General features: G+C 34.8%; 7 protein-coding genes and 3 long non-coding RNA genes across 13 annotated transcripts; 8 read left to right on the forward strand and 2 right to left on the reverse strand.

Annotated features, from left to right (window-relative positions):
* Positions 1 to 130: 130 nt before the first annotated feature.
* LOC137576386 (uncharacterized) lies at positions 131 to 696 on the reverse strand. The gene is made up of 2 exons (XR_011032291.1): positions 568 to 696; positions 131 to 483 (listed from the first exon to the last, which is right to left on the reverse strand). It is a non-coding gene; the product is annotated as an uncharacterized lncRNA (long non-coding RNA).
* LOC137576385 (major facilitator superfamily domain-containing protein 6) lies at positions 268 to 10,376 on the forward strand. Of its 4 annotated transcripts, none has more exons than XM_068289453.1 (5): positions 268 to 485; positions 7,629 to 7,889; positions 7,952 to 8,097; positions 8,245 to 9,193; positions 9,727 to 10,376. In XM_068289453.1, the coding sequence occupies exons 2-5, from the start codon at positions 7,829 to 7,831 to the stop codon at positions 10,188 to 10,190; spliced, it is 1,620 nt and encodes a 539-aa protein (XP_068145554.1). In that variant the 5' UTR covers positions 268 to 485; positions 7,629 to 7,828; the 3' UTR covers positions 10,191 to 10,376. The 4 variants fall into 4 exon arrangements, with proteins under 4 accessions (XP_068145554.1, XP_068145555.1, XP_068145556.1 ...); XM_068289454.1 differs by lacking the exon at positions 268 to 485 and adding an exon at positions 5,709 to 5,824; XM_068289455.1 differs by lacking the exon at positions 268 to 485 and adding an exon at positions 6,141 to 6,261.
* Tsf3 (Transferrin 3) lies at positions 764 to 5,311 on the reverse strand. The gene is made up of 4 exons (XM_068289495.1): positions 5,054 to 5,311; positions 2,687 to 3,054; positions 2,327 to 2,629; positions 764 to 2,270 (listed from the first exon to the last, which is right to left on the reverse strand). The coding sequence occupies exons 1-4, from the start codon at positions 5,133 to 5,135 to the stop codon at positions 879 to 881; spliced, it is 2,145 nt and encodes a 714-aa protein (XP_068145596.1). The 5' UTR covers positions 5,136 to 5,311; the 3' UTR covers positions 764 to 878.
* Positions 10,377 to 10,976: 600 nt separating the features above from the next.
* On the forward strand, positions 10,977 to 11,432 carry LOC137578127 (lysozyme P). The gene has a single exon (XM_068291775.1). The coding sequence runs from the start codon at positions 10,977 to 10,979 to the stop codon at positions 11,430 to 11,432; it is 456 nt and encodes a 151-aa protein (XP_068147876.1).
* Positions 11,433 to 11,596: 164 nt separating this feature from the next.
* Positions 11,597 to 12,225, forward strand: BORCS7 (BLOC-1 related complex subunit 7). Its single transcript, XM_068288916.1, has 3 exons — positions 11,597 to 11,772; positions 11,938 to 11,981; positions 12,037 to 12,225. Exons 1-3 carry the CDS (start codon positions 11,679 to 11,681, stop codon positions 12,214 to 12,216), a joined length of 318 nt encoding a protein of 105 aa, XP_068145017.1. The 5' UTR covers positions 11,597 to 11,678; the 3' UTR covers positions 12,217 to 12,225.
* Positions 12,226 to 12,482: 257 nt separating this feature from the next.
* Positions 12,483 to 13,714, forward strand: LOC137576059 (trypsin 3A1). Its single transcript, XM_068288914.1, has one exon. The coding sequence runs from the start codon at positions 12,492 to 12,494 to the stop codon at positions 13,296 to 13,298; it is 807 nt and encodes a 268-aa protein (XP_068145015.1). The 5' UTR covers positions 12,483 to 12,491; the 3' UTR covers positions 13,299 to 13,714.
* Positions 13,715 to 14,027: 313 nt separating this feature from the next.
* Positions 14,028 to 15,032, forward strand: Cpr57A (Cuticular protein 57A). The gene is made up of 3 exons (XM_068290569.1): positions 14,028 to 14,104; positions 14,184 to 14,552; positions 14,618 to 15,032. Exons 1-3 carry the CDS (start codon positions 14,084 to 14,086, stop codon positions 14,798 to 14,800), a joined length of 573 nt encoding a protein of 190 aa, XP_068146670.1. The 5' UTR covers positions 14,028 to 14,083; the 3' UTR covers positions 14,801 to 15,032.
* Positions 15,033 to 15,486: 454 nt separating this feature from the next.
* LOC137577881 (uncharacterized) lies at positions 15,487 to 16,117 on the forward strand. Its single transcript, XR_011032495.1, has 2 exons — positions 15,487 to 15,589; positions 15,644 to 16,117. It is a non-coding gene; the product is annotated as an uncharacterized lncRNA (long non-coding RNA).
* A 4,115-nt stretch (positions 16,118 to 20,232) lies between these two features.
* LOC137578128 (gram-negative bacteria-binding protein 3-like) lies at positions 20,233 to 22,655 on the forward strand. The gene is made up of 2 exons (XM_068291776.1): positions 20,233 to 20,263; positions 22,309 to 22,655. The coding sequence occupies exons 1-2, from the start codon at positions 20,233 to 20,235 to the stop codon at positions 22,653 to 22,655; spliced, it is 378 nt and encodes a 125-aa protein (XP_068147877.1).
* Positions 22,656 to 26,291: 3,636 nt separating this feature from the next.
* LOC137577885 (uncharacterized) lies at positions 26,292 to 26,939 on the forward strand. Its single transcript, XR_011032498.1, has 2 exons — positions 26,292 to 26,556; positions 26,613 to 26,939. It is a non-coding gene; the product is annotated as an uncharacterized lncRNA (long non-coding RNA).
* The last annotated feature ends 204 nt before the right edge of the window (positions 26,940 to 27,143 follow it).

The following is a 27,143-nucleotide window of genomic DNA, read 5'->3' on the forward strand; positions in this document are numbered from 1 at the left end:
ACAGTATTTGGATACTAATAATTATTTAGATACTAATAAGGTGAATGAAAAATTAAGAAAAATAAAATATTCGCTCTAGTTTTATATTTTCTTCAGATGGAAAACAATAATATCAAAGATAGGTTTGAAATTAGATATTATTATTATTAAAATTTATTGAAAGTGAAATTTGTCGCTTAAACGATGTAACAGATATTCACTTTTTGCCCATCACTAATGTGTCACAATGGTAACGTTGTATATCGATAACATTATTGATGAACAAAAGAAAGTGCGTGCATATGTGTTAATATGTATGCATGTGTGTGTGTGTTTGTGTTGTTTATTACTTTTAATTAATGCAGATATATATTTTTTGCATTTTAACAATGCCCTATTAGGTGCGTCCACCCAAACAACAATGGCGACAGTGCCAGGTGAAGACTGATGTGCCGCTGGTCTCCTTTGAAGTGCCGTGTGAATAATTCAAGTGCCGTTTTTAAGCTGTAAATATTTTGAATGTAACAGTGCTCTGTGCTCGTTGTCTTTCTGTCTTTGTGTGTGTGTATAGTATAGAATTTTACTCACTTGATTTACATTCAATTTTAAACGATTTTTGGACATTTTCCAATTGGAAGTTAGCTAGCAAAATTTTACTTTATTTACGTTGTTTATTGACTTGATTTTTCTTCCAAGGACACGTTCCCCCTATTAAGGGTTCCAGTGTTACCGCATATCGTGAGATTAAAAATACTGGTTTCTTGTTAAATGTATCGATTTCAAATACAAAATTCAAATGTATTTTATTCTTAAAATAGTTTTACTCATTTGCGCGACCATGTTTTTTAAAATAATATCACAATAAATTAAATTAAATATGTGAGTGAGTGTGTGTGTGTCTAAGATGTATATGAGCACAATGTAACTAAAATGGCCAGGAACACAGATAACTTAAAATTAATAATATCTCCAAGTCGAAGTGCTCCATTCTCGATCCCTTTGGAATGATAGTATTGAGTACTGGCATAACGATCATAAATGTGCTCCATCAAACGTTTGGCATCATCGCGATGCAGATCCTGTAAACCCACCAGTCCATCTGTGTTATCACGGAACATTATGTCATTCTTCTTATCAAACAAACCATATAGGGTAAAGGGACGCGTTTCACTTTTATATTTACGTCCAAATAATTGATCCATATCCCTTAGAGAATTGTAGATTTCATTGCGTCGCATCAGGGAAGAATTATGTGTCATTAGATGGCCACGAGTTGTCCAATGTAGATAACAATATTCGAATTTCGAATGTCTTTCGATGCCACCATAAGGACAAAGGACACGATAAGACTTGAAATTTCCAGGTCTTAGCCATGCAGTTGTAAGATTTCCATTAACATATTTCTTATAAACATCCGAGCTAATAAAGGCCACATCGGCTCCTTCGGCCAGACAACGTAAAGCTCCCAGATCCCCCTGGTAATGCAAAGGACATTCACGGCCTTTCTTCGGATCCCATAGACAGGAATCACGATGAAAGTAATTGTGCAGAGAATGCACTTTCCCCGTGGCATTCACAATTGTTTCCTGCACCGACAAATGAGCTGCTCCCTCATAGGAAGGCAAACAAGCTCGAGCTCCATGCAAATCCTTGAAATTCATATACTTTGATTCCTTGTGAACTAAAGCAATGGTCACATAACGTTCATGCATATTGGCCGAATACTCATACAACAATGGTACCAGATTGTAGTCCCTCTGGGCCCTTACACGCTCCTCTTGATCAACAAGTAGAACATCGGTGGCCTTATATTTAGTATCCTCCATACATTTCTCCACATTCATGCTACGTATACATTGTATATTTGGCTCAATGCCATAAACCTTGGAGGCCTCTTCCAGCCAACTGCATTTAATATGCTGCATAATCGAGGTAGTGCAAAAAGCTATCGATCTAGGTGGATTACATTCCGGAAAACTGTATGCAGATTGAAATGAAGTAGCCTGATCCAAGTAATCGTCAATTGTTATGACATTATCCAAGGGCATTGTGTAGACATGATAGGTTTCCAAGAGACTTAGTAAGGCATTTTGCCAACTATTTGACTCATCGTGATTTAGGCCAGTTACAAGTCGTTGGATTTGGGCGGCATGAGAACGACGAGCAGCCACCACGGGCCATGGTTTGGCTACCCAGACACACGGTTGACTGGCATTTATGGGCTGCAAATGACCATTGGGACAAAGGAAACTATATTCCCCAGCATTCGCCTGGGCAGCTATGCCTGAAAACTATAAAAAACTGATGAGAATTGGAACGAATCTTTCTCTCTCTGTTTGTTACTTACACCAAAATGACTCTTGACATCATCAAGTCTCGCCCAGGCCACACTGCCCTCTCCACTGGTCAAACAATAGAGAGCACCACGTCGTCCCCAATGTTTATCGCTGTTATCACAACTCTGAGGGTCGTAGCAAATTTCACATAAAGATGGATAACGATTCTTTAATATGCGATCCTGTTTAGGATCTGGCACCCAAGGACCAGCCTTGCAGCTTGGTCCAAAGAATTTCGCTGAAGCAGCAATGCGATCTTCAGTTAAACTAATCTCTGGATCACACGACTTGGCCACCATGGTGGCTTCAAAGTACTGAAATATAAAAAAATGTTACTTGAAATTGGCTATCCAGAGGAGAATGATACTCACATTAGCCAACACATCGGTCCAATGATTGCCCAAACCATAGCCGGGATGACATAATTTTGCTCCATGCAGATCATGAACTGTATGTATATTAGCTTGATTATCCACAACGGCTACTATTTCGTATTCAAATGGTGAATCGTGTGATCTCAGCTCACTGGCCACCAATATATCAACACCAGACCAACGAGCAGCCACCAAATCCTCCGATGTAAGGACACCAAAATGTGCTGTACCCTTGTGTATACGTCGCACACAATCCAAACGATCCACCCCAATGACACATTCGATATTGCTGGTCATCTCGAGTAGTGGACAAAATTTAGGGGATTTACGATAAACGCCACGAGACTCGACCACACAAACACGCACTAGAAGAGAAAACGTTTTCGTCTTAGTTATGATTATGCAGTTTTTTTTTTGTCTTCTTTACTTTATTGGGTATTTCCCCTTTAAAGTCAGGTTTGTGATCGACGTCATGGCCTGATGGGGGAAAATTCTATTTAACGCATTACAAAGAATTCACATAATGCTGCTAACTGATGTCAAGGGAGTTCTTCTCTGTTTTGGCCAGTAGAGCAAATTGTTGGCCTGGCTGACAATTCAAGGTCAACAAGTGTGTGTGAGATACAGGTTTCTATCTCTCTCTCTCTATATATATCTGATGGCTAGCGACTAGCGGTAGGTTGTAAAATTATACGATTTCCAATGGCTAGCGGGTTTTTTTTTTCTTTCTTTTTTTTTGGGTTTTTAATTCATATAAAATATAATATGTATGCAGGCACATCCACCTGAAGGTCGAATAAACCTGTGTTGCATTTGTTTTTTTGTCGGAAAAGTAATTCAATTTCTGTGCAACAAAATGCAAAAGGAAGTCAGCGGTAAGAGGTGACGTGACTATGGGGAATATATCAGTTAACTTACTTATTCCAAGAAATACAAATTAAGTAATTCACCTTATTGACAAAAGTTTAATGAAGTAACTAAAAATGGGGAATTTTTTTTTTATTAATTACTCTAAAGCGGGCCATAAATGAGACTAATAATTACCTAAATCATTAAATGAAATCAATTTGAAGAATGTTTTAAAATAATAAATAGTTATTCATTCTTTGCATTTTTGCTTTGATAATCCAAATTCAAGTTTTTAATATTTAAAAGTGTCAGTATTTGACAAAAAATCAAGAATTCTTTAAAATAGTTTTCTTTAAAATAGTTTTCTCATAAATAGTTATTTAATACTTATATTTTTCTATAATTCTATTTTCTTCAAATCTAATAAATGAAAATTAACTTCTACATAAAATCAAAATGTTATATTGGTTTCCCCTCCATTTTCTTGCAACTACTTAAAACAGTAAAAAATAAATACTTGTAATTCCTGGTTAAATAACCTATTCCAATAATTTTAAAGATTTTATGTGCCTTTAACAAAGTTTTTAACTATTAAAGGTCGTATAATAAAGTATTTATGTACTTAAAAAAAATCGAAGTTCAACTTATGACCTATTCCTATAATTATCGGTCGTTACATTGTTATAGACACTTAAAATCTGTAAAATTATAGGAATATGTCATATATTGACCTTCGATTTTCTTTTTAAAGTACGTCCTTTAAAGTACATAATTAGTTCATGAAATATTTAAATGAAATTTCATGGTATTTTTTAACTTAAAACATAATTTTTCTACAAAAATATAAAAGATAAGTAGACTTTCCAGTTCTAATTCTAGATGAATACAAAAAAAAATATATATATATACATATATATATATTTTAAGAGTATTGCAAGGGTCTCCAAAAGTTCAACCCCCCTGAATCATTCTTTTTAAGTTAAAGAGCTTAACAAAATTGTTTAAAATTTAAATACGAAAATTTAAGTAACAATATTAATACAACAAGTTTTGAAAGAACATTATCACAGTTTAATTTAAAAAAAAAAAAACTTATTACAACAAAATGAAACCGAAAATAATCAAAAATTCTTAAATTAAAAGAATTGACACACATTTTGAAAGACTCTATAGTTTAGAATTAAGTATTGAAATTTACAAAAGTTTTTCACATCTAAGGAGCAAAGTTCTATGTAATTTTAGTTACTAATTATCATAGTAGTATATTTAGTATTATAGAAATTAAAACCTCTACTAGTCGTAAAAACTTATTGCCTTTTAATTAAGATTTTCAATAATAATTTCACTAAAAACAATTCGAGAAACCATTAAACAGTATTTTGTTGTCTGTTTATTGCTAATGCGTTAGCATCATTTGATTTTAATTTTAAAATTTCTTGTTTTTTTAATTAACAACAAATTGCACAATATGCATATATGTTATATATTATATATATAGACTCGCCCCCGACTTACATTTGCCGTCATTGGGCGGTTCGATAGCCACACAGAGTGATAAGAAACATAGAGAGATCAATGTAAGCATTTGTGACTTCATCTTTTTTGTGTTGATGAGAAAAAACAGTGTAAATTGTTGTTTTTATATTATAAATAAACACTCGCAGAAATATTGTATGTACACAACACGCCCCCTAAAATAGTGATATAGCCGAGATATATTACATATATATATTTGATTCGAGCTTGAGCCCACTTCAACCACTCACGACGAACGATCAGCGGCAACTGAGACTTACAAATGACGAGAAGCCGCCTAGTAAAAACTTGTTTACGCAGAGAATGAGTCAAGCTTTTGCAGTTTTTTTTTTTTTTATGATTTTGGGAATCTCAGTTATATCTGATTGATTATGGCTAAATGGCTGGGGAAATACCGGAGCATCAATTTTGTATAATTAACCATAAAATAATATAATCTATTCTTGTAAACATTGTTGCTCTTTTTTTTATCAATCATTGTTTTATTGAGCGATTAACCTTATCAATGCCGTCTTCTTATCAGGAACAGACAGAGAGAAAGAGAGAGAGAGAGAGAAAGAGAGTCCCAGACCGAGACCCTCTGAAAGGCCTTTATACTTCACTTCTTACAGAAAATAATATCAAGCAGTCAGTACTGGAACTTGCTTCAATACACTTTACTTTGTTCTATTCCCTTCCAATTACTTTTTATACTTGATCTCAAATGTGTATTGTTAATTGATTGTGTCTGTGAATTACTTTAAAGTCATTGTATGTAAAAATGAACATGGATAGAGATCGATCTATACAATTGATTTTGATGTCTCAATTAGCATATACATAGAAAAGTGACTTAAATCGTTCAACATTTCTAAGGTTTCCCTTTGTTAAGTTTTTCATTCCTTCAGACAATCAGTTGTGATTTAGCTCTTGATCATCTTTGATTTGTGTTTATTAATTTGCAAATGATTAATGAGTTTTTTTGTGGGAAAGTTTTGGCAACAATTTCAATTTGGGTTTAAACGATTATCTCAAAATTTGTTTGCCAACTTTTTGTATGTCAAAGTGTGTGCTAAAAATATACATATATACAAAAAGTGTATATAACTTTAAACCGGTTACTGTTTATCTTATTTAATTTGAAATCATAAAGAGCTTCGAGAAATGTAATCAAGTTCATCTAATTGAATGTGCTTAAAACATTTTTGGCGAGTTACTCCACCTCGATAGTGTTAAAATGATTAAACTAATTAAAGTTTATAATATGTTTATAAGAATTATAAACTTTGTGGTTGAAGGTGTGACAGTTTCAACCATTTTGCTTTGATCATTGGTCGCTTCAGTCTTCGACGAAAGAAATAAAAATATGTAATAAAGAATTGAATTCTTACGAAATCCGTTGAACCTATTGAGGGAGCAGGCTATTGGAAGAAAGCAAACAATGAGTATTAGTTTGTCTGGGAAATCCACATATAAAAAATATGATCTTGGCTATGCTAATTTGAAACTCTAACATGAATTGAGAGATAAATGATTTACGTTAATTAATGAGCAGGATCAAGGTCAATGAGCAGGTTGTCTGTTTATAGAACTAATTCGGAAAGTACCATATTCTCTCATCAGCAGTCTTTCTTAACCACTCAAGAATTGTAGGAGTATAGCACTACCAAAACCAGTTGGGAATTGCAACTCGATGAAGTTTAAAATGTTTATTATACCCCATCACATTTTTAACTTATAAATTGTATTACTTCTACAACATTTTAACAACAAATTAATTAATTACAATTAAAATCTCGATTACTAATAGAACCTAAAAATTATATTTTGGCATCAATTAACAAATGTTGTAAAACACTTTAAATAGCTAAGAAATCCAGGATTAAAATAAATTGAATAATGTTTCTGGAATAGGACACAAAATCTTATAGACATTCTTAAACACTTATAAAACAAATATTCAGTGTTGTCATCACATGGTGCTTAGCTTAACACTTTAAAATTATAACGCCTTACTATACTCCAATGCTAAGACTAGTTGGGAATTATAATCAAACGAAGTTGAGAAATAATCAAAATCCATGTAGAACAAGTGTTATTTGAAAATTGCAAATGAGCTCAACAAAATTTCATAACAATAAGTTTATTGGAAAGCCAATAAAATTCCACAAATTGCATTAACAACGTTTATAAACTCAGGTTATTACAGCAAAAGAAATGTGTATTGCAAACAAAACAAAGGGATGTCTGGAGAAGGCCAGTTGTTGTTTTTGTTTTTCCTATTCTTTTGGTATACAATCTATATATATTGGTTTTAATTAGCTTAGATAAGATTTGCCCATGATGGGCATGAAAGATATAGCCGAGACATAAACAATGTGGACACACATACATACATATTTATGTTTATGGGCCTGTTCCTACCTCACTCAAAGTATGTTTCTCTTTCTTATCTGATCCCTGTTATCATTTTTATGCTGTCGATTAGAGTCTCTTTCGTAGGTCGTTGTCGTTAGACAGTAAGAAAAAGATAAGATATTACTTAGCAACATTCTAATTTACATTTTGCTTCCAGATTACCCACCTCACAAACACACACAAACTCACACAGACACTGCGTAGCCCAAACTCAATGCAAAAATTATGGTCTTATCAAGAGAGACGACCAAATAAGTGGGTAAACAAAGATAAGAAACGAGCCAAATTGCATGGCTGCAACAAAAGTCTAAACTGTGATACACAAGTTTCATTTCATTAAATCTGATCGAGAGAGAGATGGCGCGCCTAAATCGACGTCTCTTGCCCATTAAGGCTCATTTCTTTTTCTTTATGGCAGGTAAGTCAAAAGTTTTGATTGAAATCAACGTAAAATCTATATTTAAACAACTTCTTTTGCAGCCATGGGACCCATATTGCCGCAACTATCAGTGATTGGCAAACAGATTGGTGTACCGCCCGATGTGATGGGCTATATCACAGCTGTTCTACCCATACTCTATGTATTGGCCAAGCCTCTGGTGGGCTTTCTAGCTGATTACTTTACCGTGAGTATAGAAAAACGAACGCCTTTTGTAGAGTTTCCATAGGATCTGCTTATTTTTTCTCAATTAAAAGCAAAAGTACTTGATATACAGGCATCAGCTCGGCACCAATTCTATAAAGTTCTCTTAAAATATGTTTCTCTCTTGCAGAGCCTGCGTAAGTTCATTTTCATGATCCTTATAGTAATTATGACCTTGGCCTATGGAGGATTCTATTTTCTGCCAAGTAATTCACATGCCATTGAACTGAATGAGAACAATGCCCAGTGGAATGTTACCTTGGAGACTCCTCCGAAGCTATGCTCTCAGCATATTTATTTCTCTGATGAATTTTGTGGAGCAGCTCATCAGGCAACTTGTAAACAGATGGATGGGAACAATTTCCAAGCTCTAATTGTGGCCTCGCTGAATCTCAGCCAGAATCTGCAGCATAACAATGCCAGCTATCACATGTGTTTTACCAAAAACACGACTAATGATTGGTCAAATGATTCGGCCATTTGTCAAATGGAATACATCAGCAGCTGCGTCTATGGAAATAGCAAATTTTGGCTTTTCGTCTGTCTACTCTTTATCGGCACAATTGGTTTCAATGTCACCAATTCCATATCGGATGCTTGTTGCTTTGATCTGCTCGGCGATGAGGAGCAGGGCAAGTATGGAGCTCAACGTGTTTGGGGTACCATAGGATTTGGAGCCACAGCCCTTCTTGCGGGCATTGTGGTTAATCTCTGGACTACTGATGCTGTGAAAAGTTTTACTCCTGCTCTTCTCATCATGTGTGTGTTTAGTATCTTGGATTTGTTTAGTGTCTCCAAATTGAAACTACCCAAATTGGGTGGCTCCGAGTCAATATGGACAGATGTCTGGCAATTGGTTCGTCAGCCTCCAATAGTTGTATTTCTGATCTTTGCCTGCATTGCTGGTATAATTGATTCGTTCATCATATACTTTATGTTCTGGCATGTGGAAGAGGTGGCCGCCGAAACGGGCTATATGGATCAGATCAAGCTTATTGAGGGTCTGGTGGTGGCTGCCGAATGCTTGGCCGGTGAAGTGCCATTCTTTTTCTACAGTGGCAAAATCATTAAAAAATTGGGTAATAATCACAATAATCATCAAAGCATTATATTAACCAAACTAATTCGAATATAATTGTAGTTTAATCATATAACATCATAGACGAATCATAAACTTCATCACTTTATGTTTAACAAGTTTTTTCATCTAATTATGAACCTTTTAAAAAAGCTTTTACATTTGGTTATTGAGTTCTAATTTTAATTAACTAAGGTTTGGTGATCTCTTTAAAATTCCTCAATTGTTTCAAATTAATAAATCATACAAACTTTTAATCAAATTCGATATACATTCATAACAATGTCAGTCTTAGAGTTAGAAATCATTTAAATCATATGAGAATGCTGTATGCTATCTTTAAATTCAAAAATTAACTTAGAATATCTTTTAATATATAGTTTTACAAGTCTAATCTTATATATACACTAACTAACTAACTGAATTCAAGTGAAATTCGTTTGATACTGAATCAACCTTTTCTTTCTTTCTTTACTGTGCTTTATTTTATCATATAATCTGACTAAACCATTGTTTTATCTCCTTTTTCTGCAGGATATGTCCACTGCATGAGCATGTGTTTCTTCTTCTATGCCGTGCGTTTGTCACTCATCGCTTGGATACCCAATCCTTGGTATTTGGTGGGTGTTGAGCTCTTTTTCCAGGGCATTACCTATGCTCTCTGTTATACCTGCATAGTGGCCTATGCCTCGGCTGTGGCTCCGCCTGGAACTTCGGCCACAGTGCAGGGTCTAATGGCTGGAATGGATGATGGTTTGGGCTTCTCCATTGGCTCCCTTATTGGTGGTCTAATGTTCAAGCGATTGGGTGGTCGAGAGAGTTTCAAATATTTTGCCATAGCCGCCATATGTACATGTGTGGCCCACATTGTGATAAGGCCCACATCGCGAAAGCGTCAATATCTACCCAAAAGTGGGTATCAAGTGCCAATAGAACAGGAGGAGATTAAGTATCCGCCGCCACAGGAACTTAAAGAAATGGGACAAGAGAAATCGTAGATTAAGATTGTAGCATTAAGAAGATATGTTCATTGTTAAATATTTTTTATACGGATTTTATTTTGTATATGCTTTATTTTTTTGTACAACGAACAACAAGAGAAACTTGTTTCAAAGTTGAACGACATTTACAATTGATGCCATTTTTGGAATACACGCGACAGCTATCAAGTGTTTCAAGTTTTAGCTCATTGTTTTTATTTCGATGGTGGGTTATATAACACAGAGAACAACAACTGTTTTTAGGGACAAAAGAATCGATTGAAAGTGAAACTGGGAATTGGGTAGAGCTAAAGAGGCATCTAAATGCCTCACAATTCCCACTCCATATATCAAACGAAACTGGCCAGATCGGCATCGATTAGCCGACATCAATGATCTATTGAGTGCTTTAGGATTGAAAGTTTAACACTAAACTACCTACAAATTGTTTTCACCTTTGATATTTTTAGTGTTTTGGACTAGTTTTTTACCTTCGTTACAGGTTTCTTTAAACTAAAGTTATATTTTTAGAATTTGGCTCTACAAAGCTATGGCGAATTCAATTTTATGTTAGAATTCGTTAATATGAATCATGGTTTAAATACTTTGCTGTCTAGTGTAACATAATTTATGCCCAAGTGTGGGCCAACACTTCAGAGCTGTCTAAGTGAGTGCTTGTAAAAAAAAGCCAAGAATTAGATTGGTCATTCAGAACTGGTACTTAGGCTCATCAGTTTGGACTATAAAAGCCTGATCCAAAATTGAACGCATATCATAATAGTAGTTAAAACAGAAGAGATCATCATGTTGTGGATTTCTTTGTCCGCGTTTCTATTACTATTGGTATCACGGGAGTCACATGCCCGCCAAGTGGGCAGATGCAGTTTGGTTCGTCAGCTTTATCGCTATGGTGTTCCCTATCATGAACTACCGGATTGGATGTGCCTGGTTGAGGGTGAAAGTTCGTTCAGCAGTAAAGCTATTAATCCTTCAAATGTCGATGGTTCGGTGGATTGGGGTTTGTTCCAGATTAACGATAGATATTGGTGCAAACCCGCCGATGGGCGTCCCTCAACGGATCTGTGCCGTTTGCCCTGTAGGTTGCTCTTAAGCGATGATATTCGATACTCCATTGCCTGTGCAAAGTACATAAGAAAACAACAAGGCTTTTCCGCCTGGGTGGCCTGGAATAATCGTTGTCAGGGTGTGAAACCAAATGTTAATCACTGCTTCAGAAGGCGTTACCGTAACTCTGGCTAATAATTTAATTAAATATTAATAAAACTGTAAAATGTTTAAGAAAAAAAGAAGGCCTATTGGTTATTTTCAAATTTAAAACTTGCCCTTTAAGGTTCCTAAGAAATGGCAACGCCACAACAAGGAGTGGCCATATATCGGGGCTATCGATAACAATCGTTATCGTATTGTTTGTGTTGGTTGTTTTTGTGGCTCTGACTAAAAAATTATTTTCTTAATTATCATAAGCCAATTATTGTTTTAAACAAAATGGCTTCAGCTTCGAGTTCAAGTGCCCGTCACCTGTTTGATGATTCGAAAAAACGTTTGTGTGCCCGTGTAGGAATAAATGTCAATAATTTGGGTAAGTAGTCAAAGGAGGATAGTGACAAAAGCAGTTGACTAAAACAGCTGTGCTGTCAACTATTAGGGTGACCCAAGTCCCAGAAACAAGCTAAAACGAAAAAATCCAAAAACCGTTACATTTTTTGAAAATACAGAAATATAATTTAACATTTTTAAATTTTAGGATCGGTTGCACGTCAAGTGGTTAGAAGCTCCAAGACAAATGAGGTGGGTCAAAGACAAAAGAAATGAATTTCCCTTCATTAAAGGTTTTTCCTTACAGATTATGCATCAAACCTTGAAGAATTTCACTCAAGTGGATGTCGTTTCGGATTATAGTCATCAGAATTTGCAAAAAATGTCTTTAATATTGCAACATGTTGGCTATCAATATGATGTAATGGAGGATAGTGTCAATCATTTGGATTATCTCAAGGAACAAGTAACGGCCATGGAAAGATGATTGGAAGAGCAAAGGCCTAGACATTAGAACACAGAGATAAATCCCCATAATTAGCATATTTTATTTTATCACCATTATTACATATACATTCTGACTATATATAGAGCACAGTCAAAAATATGACCTCGCATGGGGTTAAGATCTCTCTGCTAGTTCGTAATGAGGGTCAGACCGAGGCTAATGACCAGATAAGATAACAAAAAATTGGATTGGACCGTGTATAAAAGGGCAACCACCGAAATCATAGCCCTATTCACAGCATCTACGCCTCCAGCATGTATCACTTACAATTTGGCTTAATTCTGGTTTTGCTGATTTGCACCAGCAAAGGATTGAATATCACCCAGGAGCAGAAGGATAAAGATGGTCGCATTGTTGGCGGTTGGGAGACAAGCATTAATTATTTTCCTCATCAGATCTCCCTACAGATAGGCACACGCCATGCCTGCGGTGGTGCCATCGTGGCTCCTACTCTCGTCCTCACCGCTGCCCATTGTGTCCTGGACTACTTTAAACCAGAACAATATGTCATACGAGCAGGATCCAGCGAATGGGCCACTGGCGGCAGTTATATACACATTCGCCGCATTATACCACATTCACAATTCCAGGAACCGACACCCATGAACAATGACATTGCCCTGATTCAATTGGCCACACCTCTGGTCTATAGTCGAAATATACAACCAATTGCACTGGCCACCAAACAGGATCAGATCCCCTTCTCATCACAACTCTTTGTCAGTGGTTGGGGTTCGAAGACTCTAACGCAACTTCAACCAGAGAAGCGTCTACGCTATACGGCCCTAAAGCAACAGGATCAGGCTCAATGTAAACGCAACTATCAAGGAGCTGGCACTGTCACGCCGACAATGTTATGTGCCGGCAGTCCATTTGGCGGACGAGACAGTTGTCAAGGCGATTCGGGTGGCCCTTTGATCACAAGTGTAAATGGACAACTGAAACTCTTTGGCATTGTGTCATGGGGTCTCGGCTGTGCCCATGCCCTCTATCCGGGTGTCTATACAAGAGTGACGGATTACACGGATTGGTTGGCCGAAACACTCAACGAGCTCAATTAGTCTATAGAAATACAAATACTTTTTAAGTTTTTATATAGTAGATAAATCTATGCTAACGAGTTGGAATATTTGTTCAAACGGCTCCTAACTTTAATTGTCGGCCTAAGATGTCGCAATTTCTTTTACGGTGAATTGATTCTTACTAAAAAGGTCACATAAATTGTTAAATTTAGGTCTTTTATTTTGTCTTTTTTTAAGCCTTTTACTAAAATTCTGTAAAGAAAATAACACTAAAAAGAAGGAAATGTTTTTTAAATATTAAGTACAGAAAATTTTAAATTTAAATATGACTTTAATTTCGAGCTGTTTGAACTATATAACAATTTAAAATAGTTTAATTTCGATTGTTTTAACTTCTTAGCTTAATTCTTTCCCTTTGCTTTGACTTTGCTTTAAATAAAAAATGCTAAATCCAATTGCAAGCACTTTTTTCCGACTGTGTAAAATACAAATTTATGTATAAATATATAATATATTATCCATTAAAACCTCTAAAAATCTGTTTGTTTATAACTTTCTTGATTAAAAAGTTAATATGCAAATTTCAAGTTCAAATTTTGTAGACTGGCGGGCGAAAAAAACCAAACATTTAAAATTTATAATATCAATTGCAAAAAAAAACCAAATACATTTTGTAAAAGAAAACAAGTTTTTTATGTTGTTTTTTTTGTTTTTTTTGAAAAGCTTCGTTTGACGCATCTCAAAAAGCTAAAACCAAGACCAGTTATACAACGATCGATTTGTTCGAGCTTCTTCGAAATCAGTTACCAAACGTAAGTTAAGCTATGAAGCAGTCAATTGTCTTGGTAAGTCTTGCATAAAGAGCGAGGGAGCTAGCTAATTATTTTAATTTAATGACATTTCCTGATCTCTGTTCTCGACAAGGTCGTTTGTCTATTTGCTCTGGTGCAAGCCAGGCCAGATGTTTCCCATTTGGTGAAAAGTACACCCGAACCTCATGTGCCAGCTAATCCGTATGTGTTTAGCTATCAGGCTGGACGTGCTCCGGGTCATGTGGATCGTCAGCATACAGAGGTGTCCGATGGTTCGGGGGTTATACGTGGTGCCTTCTCCTATGTGGATCCCAAGAATCAGGTGCGCACCGTTCAATATGTGGCCGATGAGAATGGTTTCCATCCTCAGTTGAGTCATCAGTTGGAAGACAGTGCTGCTGTTAAAGCAGCTAAGCGTAAACATTTTGAGACCTACAATCGCATTGCGCAAGAGCATGCCAGTCAAACGCCAGGCCAAGTTGTAAGTATAAGTGAATAGCAAGTGAATTTGTAATGAATGAATGAATGTTGTTGTTGTTGTTGCAGGCACATGCAGCAGCACCACATGCCAGTGCTGCAGTTGCTTATGCCACAAAGAAGCATTTGAGTGCATTTGAACGCATTGCAGCTGAACATGCTGCCATTGGAGCTCAACAGGAGGCACAACGTTTGGCCTTGGCAGCGCAATCACCTCATGGGGAGGTCGAGGATGGACAATATCATCCTTAAGTAAAGATATGTATATGCATACAAATTTAAAAGAAAGTGTAGTAGAGAATAAACAGTGAATTATAAAAAAAAAACAAACGTCGGGGTCACCAATTTTAATATTAATCTCAACTGCTTGTTAAATGAATTTTGAATGTGTTCAATGTTGGGGAATATCAGCCTAAAGCAAGTAAATAACAATTGTAAACATATTTCACAATATAAAATAGAGATTATATAAAAAACAACAAAATGTCGGGGTCACCATTTATAATATTAATCTTCAATGGCGCCAAATATCTTTTTAATGCAAACATTTAACACCCGAGACAGTGAAAGAGTCAAGAATCTGGAAGAAAAAAAACATATTTTTTTAATATTCAAGAGACTTTATAAAAACATCTTTGCCATTTTTGATTATCTTTCAGAAGCTGCTTAAGAAATTTATTAGTCAAAACTAAATTTTAATTTTTCAAAATGTTGATGTTTTTTTTTCAACTATTTCCATCAGTACATAGTTTTAAAGATCCCCCTTATTGTTATCGTCTCTTTTAAATACTACTTTTTTACTGCTTTATAATTGTGTCCACTGTGCTCAGGTTCATTGCACATTCCAAAACTTTACCAACACTTTCTATTTTCATTGATATAGTCAGAAAATGTGACAATTAAAGTACATGCCAATGAATTTGTCACTCAACTCAGATCTCTTATCGTGAACACTTCTATCTCGTCACACCGGACACAAAATTAGAAATTGAAATAGAAAACATGAAGCTATTCTATGTGCTGACTGTATTAGTTCTAATGGTTAGTTAATCTTGACAAAGTTTGCAAAAATCGCTATAATATTTTTCCCTGTAGTTCAACTTTTGTCGCTGCACAGATAGCGATCAATTCGAAGCTTGTAAAACGAAACTGAATGTATCCGAGGCGGATTTGGATTCCGTCCCAAGAAAGGCCTCACTTAACGATTTGTCTACGACTTACAGATGCTTTGCAAAGTGTCTAAACGAACCCTATTTGGGTAAGGATGGCAAAATCGACCCCAAATTGATTAATGATGAACGTCTAAGAGCCAAATATGTCACCTGCAAGGATCAGTTTGACAACGTAGATGCAACTGGATGCGACTATGCAGCCAACATACAAATTTGTGTCTATCAAGAATAAGTGTTTAATTAGCTCAGGTTGTGCAGTAGTTTTTAGGTTGTACATTTATCAATCTGCCAATATTTTTCCAAAATGTAACCTTGTGTATCCATAAAACTATCCAACTGTTTAGATTCTTTTGTATGTCATTAAATTGAAAAAAAAAAAACCTCTCAAAAATTCAAATCGCCAAAATGTTTTTTTCTTTTCTTTCTTTTGGCATTCATCCACTATTTTAGATAATCTATGTAAACTTCTTCTTAATGAGGATCCTTGTATGGATGTAGTTTTCGTCTAACGATAAGCCAAAGGTTATAGTTGCTAAGTTTCCTGAACATTAAACCGTCGGGGTCACAATTTGAAATCAAGGCTTTAGCTATTAACTAAACTGGTTTAATTTTGACTCGGGTTTAATTGTAGGGACTCAAAATAAGAACTTAAGAGTGATATCGAGGGAGATAAAATTATAAGTAAGTTTATAGTTTTTATGGAAGTGCTTTTCGTGAAAAGTTATATTTTAGTTTTCCATTTTTTAAGGTGTTGGAAATAGACGAAGTTAAGAATGATTTCTTTTTCCATTTTGGTTTCATCTATGCAAACTTTTAACTACATAAATGAAGATTAAAAGAACGGGGTCACCTTATTGTAATATCTATTAATGCAATTTAGACAATATACGCAATAAACAGACAATTTTTTAGTGTGGCGTGATTAATATTTTTATAATGTTTTGTAATTTTCCATGTTCACTGTACTCAGCATCAACGAAAGACACTTTCTAGCTATATCTCAACATAATCAACACTTATGAGTATGTTGCTAAGGAAAAGAACCTTTTCAAAAGACACTTATCAATCAATTTGGCAGCCTAATTAGGGCATCGTGTCTGAGCACTTCTATCTCTGTTAATTCAACACAAAAAGAGGAATTAAACAACAAAAAAATAAACATGCATTTTTTATCAGCTAGTTGTCTTAATTTTAATGGTGAGTTAATGCTATAGAATTGACATTGAACGTATTTAATTTGCATTTATTTTCTAGGATCAATATTTGACGCTGCTATGTTGAGAGACGGTGTATCCTTGAAAGTGTATGGAACAGCCCCATTCTGGTAATGATGGCAAAATCGCTCCTGAACTTGTCTATGCTGGTCTAAGAGAGAAGTATGTTCGTTGTAAGAAGCAATATGACCACGTAGTAGATGCAAATAGATGCAACGAATATACGAATTTGTGTCAATGATGGCTAAAGGTAAAAAAAAATGTGTCAATACAATATGATTGATATCCCTAACACTGTGCAACACCAAAAATCAAACCGCACCGGACCTTTTTTTTTTGTCCTCCAGAACTTGGCTAAATAGATATACGAAATTCAATTGATATTTGTGTTTGCCACGTAAAATGGCTTAAGGGTTTTGGGATTTGGGTATTCAAATGATAAAGAATTCAAATTTTGATATGACTTTTGTTTTTGCGTGGACTTCAAGATGATATATTCCTAGCAACGATCAGTTTGCCGTATATACACTGCTGTTCAATAGATTAGACGCATTTCTACATACATGCTACTTAAAAATAGCACCACTTTCTGAGGCAATATGTATTTTAAACTTTTAAGAACATGTAAATACAACTTATGAAAGTAAAAAAATAAATAGCTTTTCCAAGTTTCTTAAGGAAATATTCAAAAAATAAAAAATATGCATATATTTTGTGTCTAAAGAATATGATTTTGTTTAATATAAATGATTTGTCGACTATTATACTTTAACTATTTTTTGATTGTTTTTATATAGAATGATTTTGTGAATATATATAACTGACTGTGATCGTGTTTTTATATACAACTTTTTTTCGAATAACATTTGCCGTGACTTTTATTACTCAAGAGAGTGATATTAATCTAATTTTTTTTTTAGCAAATTAATAGCTCAACAGTTTCACTATATATAGTGAGTTATTCAATGACTAATTTTCATTACGATTTCCACTAGTTGTGAAAATGTTAAAACTTTTTTTCGAATAGTTCGAACAATTTTAATCGTAAGTTACAATTTTAACAATTTTTCGATATTTCCGTTAAATGTTTTTTAATTAGATCACAATTTGCCTTTTCTTGGATGAAATTATTGATAGTTTAACTTATTCGGAAGTGGATGCCATTCCGGGAAATGCCTCGTTACCTCAAATACCACCAAATAAAAGGTGTTATGCGAAAGATTTACTAAAGCCCTATTTGGGTGACGATGGTAAAATCGATCTAAAACTTTTGGGTAATAATCTCCAGAGTCCTGATTTCATAAAAATGTTGCAGTGCAAAGAGAAATACGATAATGTGATCGATGCAGCGAACTGTGATTATTCAGTTTATATATTGCAATGCCTCATTTTGGAGTAAATTTTTAAATTACTGCAACGGATGTTGTCGGAGATCTTTGGCTTAGATATATTTACAAATTACTGAAATTATACAAATTACATTTTTGTATCGTGCTCTTTTGTTTGGCATCATGGACAATTAAAATAGTTTTTTGTATAAAAATGACAGCGTTTGAAAATAAATTCACATTAGTTCACAATGTTTCGAGTTCTTAGCATTTTGTCAGCTCTCTTGCTCGTTGCCAGCCTGGCTGAGGTAAGAATCCTAGTTGCAAGAACCAACCGTTCGGTAATACCTTTTGTTCTTTTCTTTAGGGTGGAAATTCAGCATTTACGGCAGTGGCTGAAAGTTGTCGCATCGAACAGCAAATAACAGAAGACGAGCGTTTGTCCTTGGAGAATTGGCAAGCGGATTTGTCAGCGGCCAATGTCGATCGACGTCTTAAATGCTATTTGAATTGCATACTAGAGGGTATGCAGGTATTGGATGCCACTGGACAATTGGATTTGGATAAATACATGGCCTACGGAGTTGCGGATGAATCAATGCGCAATGATATTTCAGCATGTCGCTTAAGTCAGGCTGATCTATCGGATCCATGCGAATATGCCTTTGGCATCTACAATTGTGTAATGGCTTTGAAAAATTAATGAAATTTATAGCCAAGTCAGCGATCTTTTTTAGCACTTTGATAAGAATGTTTAACTTGCCTAATGGCTTGTGAAAGTGCTTAGCTTATCACTTAGATAAGAAAGATTCGCTTGACCAATCAAGTCAAATCAATAAATCGAATACATAGCAAATTGGTATAAATAGCTGTAGAATTGATTAGTTCGGAATTGTCTACAGTTCAAGATGGATATACGTCTACCTTTGGTCTTTACTTTGTTGCTGGTGGTGACAAGCCGGGCCTATGAAGTGCCCAATGCCAGGATCCAGAAGCTGAGTCCCAACGGATTTGAGGTATCGATACCAGATGACTCAGGTATCTCACTATTCGCTTTCCATGGCAAATTGAATGAGAAAATGAACGGTTTGGAGGCCGGAACATGGTCCCAGGATATAACCCGTTCCGAGGGTGGACGCTGGACATTTAGGAACACGGATACTGCTCTGAAAGGCGGTGATACCTTATATTTTTGGACTTATGTCCTCAAGGATGGCATTGGCTATCGTCAGGATAATGGCGTCCATGTGTTTTAAGAATTTCATTTGTATTTGATTAAAAATAAAGTTTGAAAATGACATTTAATTCTGCACCAAATGAAAAATTGTCCATCAATTAATATATTCAGTGGATTGTCAGTGGATTCAGTTTTTTTTATGATTTAAATATAAATCTCTCCTAATCTTAGATCTTAATGAATAACATTATATTTTTATCTTATCTGTTCTTAAAGATAAATAACCATCTCGCCACTTAAAATGTTGGTAAAAATACCAGTTGAATCGGTTAATTCTGAATTGTCTTCGAGTTAAGATGAATTTGCGAACATCTTTGCTGTTATGCTTTTTGCTGGTGGGGCTAAGCACTGGCTATCAGGCGCGCAGAGCCTGGGTTAGAAGGCTATATCCCAAAGGATTTGAAGTGTCAATTCCACATGAACATGGAATTACATTATTCTCATTCCATGGCAAATTGAATGAAAAAATAAATGGGTGGGAAGGACGTTGCCAGTGGACAATAAGTTATTGATAAATACATGCCCTACTCAATGATATTTCAGTATGTCGCTTAGGTCAGGCTGATCTTTCAGATTCATGTGAATATTGAAAGTGATTTGTATAGCACTTTGATAAGAATGTTTAACTTGCCCAATGGCATTGTGAAATGATTCGATTGATCAAACAAATCAAATCAATAAATCGAATACATAGCCGTAGAAGTGTTTAGTTCGGAATTGTCTCCAGTTCAAGATGGATATACGTCTACCTTTTATGACAAAATGTAACTGAGGTGTTTAGCTTTATATATTTTTATCAATCGAGTAATTTTATAAATATTCTTTTCAATACACAGGTCTTATTGTACGGTTAGGTGTACAATGGGTAATCTTAGGTTTAATAGCGCGAACGAAGCCTTCATCCGTTTTCCTTAGACTGCCTCGCATACGCTCTCTCATAACTCTCGCCGATGTCATAATCATTCACTCTCTGCGAAAGATGCCAGAGTGCTCAGAAAGAGAGAGAGTGCCTGCTACAACTCAGCCATCCTGACAATCTAAGATCTCCTGATCTTACTCATCATATACGAATAGGTTAATGTTATATACCTTAAACAAATCATGCTTATTAAATATACTTGTTTCTTTTATACATCTCCTATCCTTGGTTTTATATTTTGTCCACTACATACTCCTTGGTATGGTTTTCTGGATAATAAAAACCTATCATTCCTTAGAACTTTTTGTTTAACGTATGGTATGTTTTTTGGAATAAGCTTACGACATATACGTAACTGCTGTGTTGTCGAAGTTGTTAACCATAACATTCTTGTGATCTGAGAATGTGTGAAGCTTCTTATCTCTTCTAAATCTATTGGGTTGTCTGTGCTAAACAATTCTTCAATCTTTTCTTTAAATTCATAAAGCTGGGGTATTGCATGATGCTTCTGTGAAAAGTGTTCTTAAGTGCGTGTTTTACATCCTCGACAACTGTGTCCCAATGATTTCCCTTGACTTGTTCAGCTAATGCAATAACAAAACACTTTTCATCATGACACCTTGATCGAGAAAAGTTATCCATCTTCTATAAAAACGTTTCAAATCGAGCCTTTGCGGATACATAAAAATGTTCACTGTCCGATGCAAAAGGGCTTTGAAAATTGAATACAAAAAGAACGAAGGTTTGTTGATTTAACAGGATAAGCCGGATGAAAGGATTCTGGTTGTGATGATTAAGTATACTTTGATTTTCGGGCTTAAATCTTCGGTAGTCCTATGATTGCTAACTTATGTTTATGCATTTTTATTCATAAATCATCGGATATTTTTGAAGGTATCCAGACGTCTTAAACCCCTCCCTGGATTCGTTCAAGGATAAATTCAAAGTTAAAGAAATAAAGAATTAAAATTGTTGGTGGAAAATTATTGCTGAAACAATGCTGAAACACAGAAATATCTTAATTACATTGCAATATTTTAAAAATATTATGGGTTGTTTGCAAATTTCGTTGTCCCGTGTGATCATTTCTTTTTGTTCTATTGTATTGTTTATCTTTGAGCCACGTAAAAAGTGTTAAGATGTACAAATATCAGATGAAATGTTTACTTAATGCATTGATAAGTTATCTCTTGGCATATATGTTTAAATCTTTACGGATTGTGGCGATGAGTTAACAAATGAATAACCATTTCTGAGAAATTTCACTAATGCTATCACATGAAGTGTAAAGCAAATTTCATGAGCGACGACAATAACAGACAAAGAACTATTTGATCGCTGATACTAAAAGGAAGTTCTTTCAATTCTCAGAAATAGAAAAGAAATAAGATCACTGAAATGATTTAAGTGATTTCTCAACCGAAACAATACCGTATTTCTTTCGTTAAAAAATTTCTTCTTTATGTCACAGAAATAATTTTTTAGCTCTTAAATGAAGCGGGCAAATAAATTAAATAAACCCAGATTTAAAAAAATAAAGTTTTGTCCTAAATTAAAATATTATTTACTGCAAATATCTATGCCGGGTTAGAAGTGAAGATTTTTGTAAATAAAAGTTAAAAAACGGACTGGACTCCCACACTATCATTTCACTCATCGTCTAATCAAAGGATTTGAAAAAGTTGTGAACGTGAAATGTATAGCCAAGTCAGCGATATTATTTAGCACTTTGATAAGAATGTTTAACTTGCCTAATGGCTTGTGAAAGTGCTTAGCTTATCACTTAGATAAGAAAGATTCGCTTGACCAATCAAGTCAAATCAATAAATCGAATACATAGCAAATTGGTATAAATAGCTGTAGAATTGATTAGTTCGGAATCGTCTACAGTGGATATACGTCTACCTTTGGTCTTTACTTTGTTGCTGGTGGTGACAAGCCGGGCCTATGAAGTGCCCAATGCCAGGATCCAGAAGCTGAGTCCCAACGGATTTGAGGTATCGATACCAGATGACTCAGGTATCTCACTATTCGCTTTCCATGGCAAATTGAATGAGAAAATGAACGGTTTGGAGGCCGGAACATGGTCCCAGGATATAACCCGTTCCGAGGGTGGACGCTGGACATTTAGGAACACGGATACTGCTCTGAAAGGCGGTGATACCTTATATTTTTGGACTTATGTCCTCAAGGATGGCATTGGCTATCGTCAGGATAATGGCGTCCATGTGTTTTAAGAATTTCATTTGTATTTGATTAAAAATAAAGTTTGAAAATGACATTTAATTCTGCACCAAATGAAAAATTGTCCATCAATTAATATGTGTGTTAATGGATACGAAAAATCTTTTACAGTATCTTTTACAGTTTTATACTATATTCAGTGGATTGTGATTCAGTTTTTTGTATGATTTAAAAATAAATTACTCCTAATCTTAGACCTTAATGAATAACATTTTATTTTTATCTTATCTCTTCTTAAAGATAAATAACCATCTCGCCACTGGTATAAATACCAGTTGAATCGGTCAATTCTGAATTGTCTTCGAGTTAAGATGAATTTGCGAACATCTTTGCTGTTATGCTTTTTGCTGGTGGGGCTAAGCACTGGCTATCAGGCGCGCAGAGCCTGGGTTAAAAGGCTATATCCCAAAGGATTCGAGGTGTCAATTCCACATGAACAAGGAATTACATTATTTGCTTTCCATGGCAAATTGAATGAAAAAATGAATGGGTTGGAAGCTGGACGTTGGTCACAGGATATAACCCGACCGGAGGGAGGACGCTGGGTATTCAGGGAAACCGGAACTGCTTTAAGAAGAGGTGATGTACTTTACTTCTGGACATATGTCCTAAAGAACGGCATAGGATATCGACAGGATAATGGCGTCTTTTACATATGGTAATCAAATAAATTGAATTTGTCATTATTTGATAATAAAGTTGTGTGCACTTTCTACATAAGAATTTTTTTGTATTGGAGTGAAAATGCGATAAGGGCTAAGTATTCTCATAGGATGCAGATCAAAATTTTGGCTTCTTTTAGTCTGAAAACGAAATACATTGTCTTTGTCTGCTCTGGTTAACATTTCAGTATCAAAGAGCAAAAGCACTTACTAAATCAACTGCAATTTCACTTTTCTCATAATTATGAACAATTTCGTTGCATACTTTGAGGATCATAAAAAAAAACAAATGTACATACTACAGTGAAGATAAATTCATGAACGGATTAGAATAAGATTTTCGAAAAGGCGTTTGAAAAAAAATTCATCTAAACCATCTAATAAATGTAAAAATAATTCAAAATTCTGATATTTTGGAGCATATCGACATCTCCAAAACTCCCCTCTGAATCAGCCCAGAGATAAAATGAAATTTAAAGAAACAACTGAAACTGAAACAATGCACTATGGTCTGGATGCCGATTTTTCTGGCATAAACTACAGTTTGAATGCTAGAGAGTTGAAATTTTGCAAGCATGCTGGAAATACTAAAAGAAAATTTCCATTTTTTTTTTTTTGGAATTGCACCATGGCTTTACCGCGATTTGTCAAAAACTATAAAATTTGACCCGATTGCATACTTTCAAATATTCGGAACTGTTTTCTATTTTCTAAAAAAATACACATTTATTGGACATTACACAACACTTAAATCCTAAGACTACACATAAAATAAATATATACATTAAAAACTACATACCTTGATGTATATTTTCCATATTTTAAATTATTTTTATGTGCAAAATTACACAAATGCTGGCACTTTAAACTTTAGGTTTTTTTTTCACTTTCCAAATGTCGATTACGCACAAAACACATGTCTGACTTTGAGACCCTGGTACGAACGCAGGGATGCCATTAAAAAATTTTTTTTTATCGGTATTTTATGCTCAGGGTATCTACGTTCATAATCAATTACCGAAACCACCGAATCTTTTCATGAAAATTTGGACTTTATGCCAAAAAAATCGACATCCAGACCATAGTGCAATGCGGAAATACAATAATATCTGCAATATTTTGAAATTTTTAATATAGATTGTTTGCAAATTTTGTTGTGCTATGTAATTATTTCTTATTGTTATATTATATTGTTTATCTTTGACCCATGCAAAAAAGTTTAAGTTTAAGGCATTGATAAGTTATTTGTTAGCATATATGTATGTTTAAATCTTTACGGCTTTTCGCGATGGATTAACAATTGTATGACCATTTAAAGTCAGCGAACTTTTTTATCGCTCTGATGATAATGTTTCGCTTACAAAGGAATAGATAAGAATGATTCGAATGACGAATTTTAATTTGTCACATCAATAAATCGAACACATTGAAGCCATACAATTATTTAGTTCGGAATTGTCTACAGTTCGTGAGTGATATACGCCTACCTTTGGTCTTTACTTTGTTGCTGGTGGTGATGAGCGAGGCCTATGAGGTGCCCAATGCCAGGGTTCACAAGCTGAGACCCAACGGATTTAAGGTATCGATAGCAGATGAACCGGGTATCTCATTATTTGCTTTCCATGGCAAATTAAATGCGAAAATGAACGATTTGGAGGCCGGAACTTGGTCGCAGGATATAACCCGTTCCGAGGGAGGACGCTGGACATTTAGGAACACGAATACTGCTTTGAAAGAAGGTGATACCTTGTACTTTTGGACTTATGTCATCAAGGATGGCATTGGCTATCGTCAGGATCATGGAGTCTACGTATTTGATTAAAAATAAAGTTTGAAAATTACATTTTATTCTGTGCTAAATGAAAAATTGTCCATCAATTAATATCTACTGTCTGAATGTTTATGAAAATTTTTTTTAAAGTGTTTTAATTATGTAAATTTTTAAACCATCCACCCATAGTGTGAAATGGTATATTAAAGTCGCCAAAATGTATGTAACAGGCAGAAGGAAGCTTTTCCGACCCCATAAGAAATATTCTTGATCAGGATCTACAGCCGAGTCGATCTAGTAAATGCGCAGATTTTGTATGTGTAAAAGTTTTACCACGCCCTCTTCCGTAATTTTCTACCTTATGCCATCAAATTTGGCACACTTAAATTTAAATCGGACAAAAAATAGCCAAGTTACGCATAAAAACATTTTTTTTTTAGAAAAAAGTTTCAATATTTTTGGAAAATAGCCCACTGTGTATATTTTCTCTGTAGTCTGTATCAGTCTATAAAAAGCTCCCATCGGCAGCAATCCCATAATTCGGACAATACAATCAAAAAGTAAACAAAAATAATGAAGCTTTTTGCTGAATTAGTTGTATTTACTTTAGTGGTGAGTTAAGGTCTCCAGCAAATTGAAATTATTTTAAACAATTTTTATGTGCTTAGCTCAATATTTGCTATTGCTTTGATCGCGATATCCGCACTGCTTGTGTAAAGAAACACAGAATTTATAAGGATGAATTGGAAGCCATTCCCAGAAACCCTCAAGTTGATGATATACCCTTAAAGATAAGATGCTATTTCAAGTGTCTGCAAAAGCCTTTTTTCGGTGGCGATGGCAAAATTGATCCCAAATTGCTTGATTTAGACTACCGAAAACGCCGTTTTGTCCATTGTATGGAAGAATACGACTATATAGTAGATCCAACCGGATGCGATTATGCAACTCATATACAACTGTGTATCCATCAATAATAAATATTGAATTGCCCAATCGACCTTATCGTAATTTACTTACCAAATTGAAAATAAATGTGAATGGTGCATAATTTTGAAGTAACACATAATCTTTGCATTAAGTTATAAGTTAGTTATTTAGTTAGTTTATTAATTTCATATAGAAAAACGAAAAAACGAATATACAATTTATGTTAATGGAACTCGTCCTAAAAACCAACAATCCTTCAACCGAAATTAAGTTCACTTCTTTTTAACAATAGCTGTATTTTCATGGCCCACTGTACCCAGCATCGATTCATATACAAAAACTTTTTTAAACGCTTTCTAAGCTCATATTTCATTGATTATTTTGTTTTATGAGTATGTAGCAATTCAAAAGGCATTACTCTTGGGCACTTCTGTCCCCACACATCGGACACGAAGACAAATTAAAAAAAAAAAAAAAACCAAAAATATAAACATGAAGCTTTTTTATCAGCTTATTGTTTTAATCTTAATGGTGACTTAAGTGAATTGAAGTTTGCGAAATTATTCCAATACATTTTTTCCGTTTAGATTACTCTTTGCCATTGTGTTGATTTCGAAAAAGTCCGTGATTGTCAAAAGGAGCTCTATATATCAGATGGTGAAGTAAACGCCCTTTCACGAAATGCCACACTTGACGATGTATCCACGAAGATAAGATGTTATGTTAAGTGTGTGTTTGAGAAATATTTGGGTAGTGATGGCAAATTCGATCCAAAACTGATTGATGATGAAGATCTAAGAACCAAGTTTGTGCTCTGTAAGGAGAAATACGACAATGTGGAAGAAAAAACTGGATGTGATAATGCAGCTCAAATATTAATTTGTGTCCATCAAAAATAAATATTTTAGCATGAACTGCTCTTACGGTCATTTCACATTTCGGATATTATTTGTCTTTTCACCATCTGACATCGTCTTAACTTAGTATGTATGTATAAGAACAAACATTGTTCAAAATTATTGATAAGAAAGCTTTTCTAGGTTTTTGTATGCTTCTTAATCCACAACCTTGGCTAAATGCTTAGATTAGAATCGTTTAATGGGTGTCTCAATAAAATA

This window comes from Drosophila tropicalis, unplaced genomic scaffold, assembly GCF_018151085.1.
Source record: "Drosophila tropicalis isolate 14030-0801.00 unplaced genomic scaffold, ASM1815108v1 contig_593, whole genome shotgun sequence".
In the NCBI taxonomy this organism is placed as follows: Eukaryota; Metazoa; Arthropoda; class Insecta; order Diptera; family Drosophilidae; genus Drosophila; species Drosophila tropicalis.

Coding starts and splice junctions, on each gene's coding strand:
- LOC137576059 (XM_068288914.1), top strand. CDS start 12,492: ATGTATCACTTACAATTTGGCTTAATTCTGGTTTTGCTGATTTGCACC.
- Cpr57A (XM_068290569.1), top strand. CDS start 14,084: ATGAAGCAGTCAATTGTCTTG. Junction 14,105..14,183: donor TGAAGCAGTCAATTGTCTTG/GTAAGTCTTGCA, acceptor GTTCTCGACAAG/GTCGTTTGTCTATTTGCTCT. Junction 14,553..14,617: donor GTCAAACGCCAGGCCAAGTT/GTAAGTATAAGT, acceptor TTGTTGTTGCAG/GCACATGCAGCAGCACCACA.
- LOC137578127 (XM_068291775.1), top strand. CDS start 10,977: ATGTTGTGGATTTCTTTGTCCGCGTTTCTATTACTATTGGTATCACGG.
- LOC137576385 (XM_068289453.1), top strand. CDS start 7,829: ATGGCGCGCCTAAATCGACGTCTCTTGCCCATTAAGGCTCATTTCTTT. Junction 7,890..7,951: donor TTTCTTTTTCTTTATGGCAG/GTAAGTCAAAAG, acceptor CTTCTTTTGCAG/CCATGGGACCCATATTGCCG. Junction 9,194..9,726: donor CAAAATCATTAAAAAATTGG/GTAATAATCACA, acceptor CTTTTTCTGCAG/GATATGTCCACTGCATGAGC.
- Tsf3 (XM_068289495.1), bottom strand. CDS start 5,135: ATGAAGTCACAAATGCTTACATTGATCTCTCTATGTTTCTTATCACTC. Junction 3,055..5,053: donor ACCGCCCAATGACGGCAAAT/GTAAGTCGGGGG, acceptor TTTCTCTTCTAG/TGCGTGTTTGTGTGGTCGAG. Junction 2,271..2,326: donor ATGTCAAGAGTCATTTTGGT/GTAAGTAACAAA, acceptor AGTTTTTTATAG/TTTTCAGGCATAGCTGCCCA.
- LOC137578128 (XM_068291776.1), top strand. CDS start 20,233: ATGGATATACGTCTACCTTTTATGACAAAAT. Junction 20,264..22,308: donor TCTACCTTTTATGACAAAAT/GTAACTGAGGTG, acceptor AATCGTCTACAG/TGGATATACGTCTACCTTTG.
- BORCS7 (XM_068288916.1), top strand. CDS start 11,679: ATGGCTTCAGCTTCGAGTTCAAGTGCCCGTCACCTGTTTGATGATTCG. Junction 11,773..11,937: donor AATAAATGTCAATAATTTGG/GTAAGTAGTCAA, acceptor TTTAAATTTTAG/GATCGGTTGCACGTCAAGTG. Junction 11,982..12,036: donor GAAGCTCCAAGACAAATGAG/GTGGGTCAAAGA, acceptor TTTTCCTTACAG/ATTATGCATCAAACCTTGAA.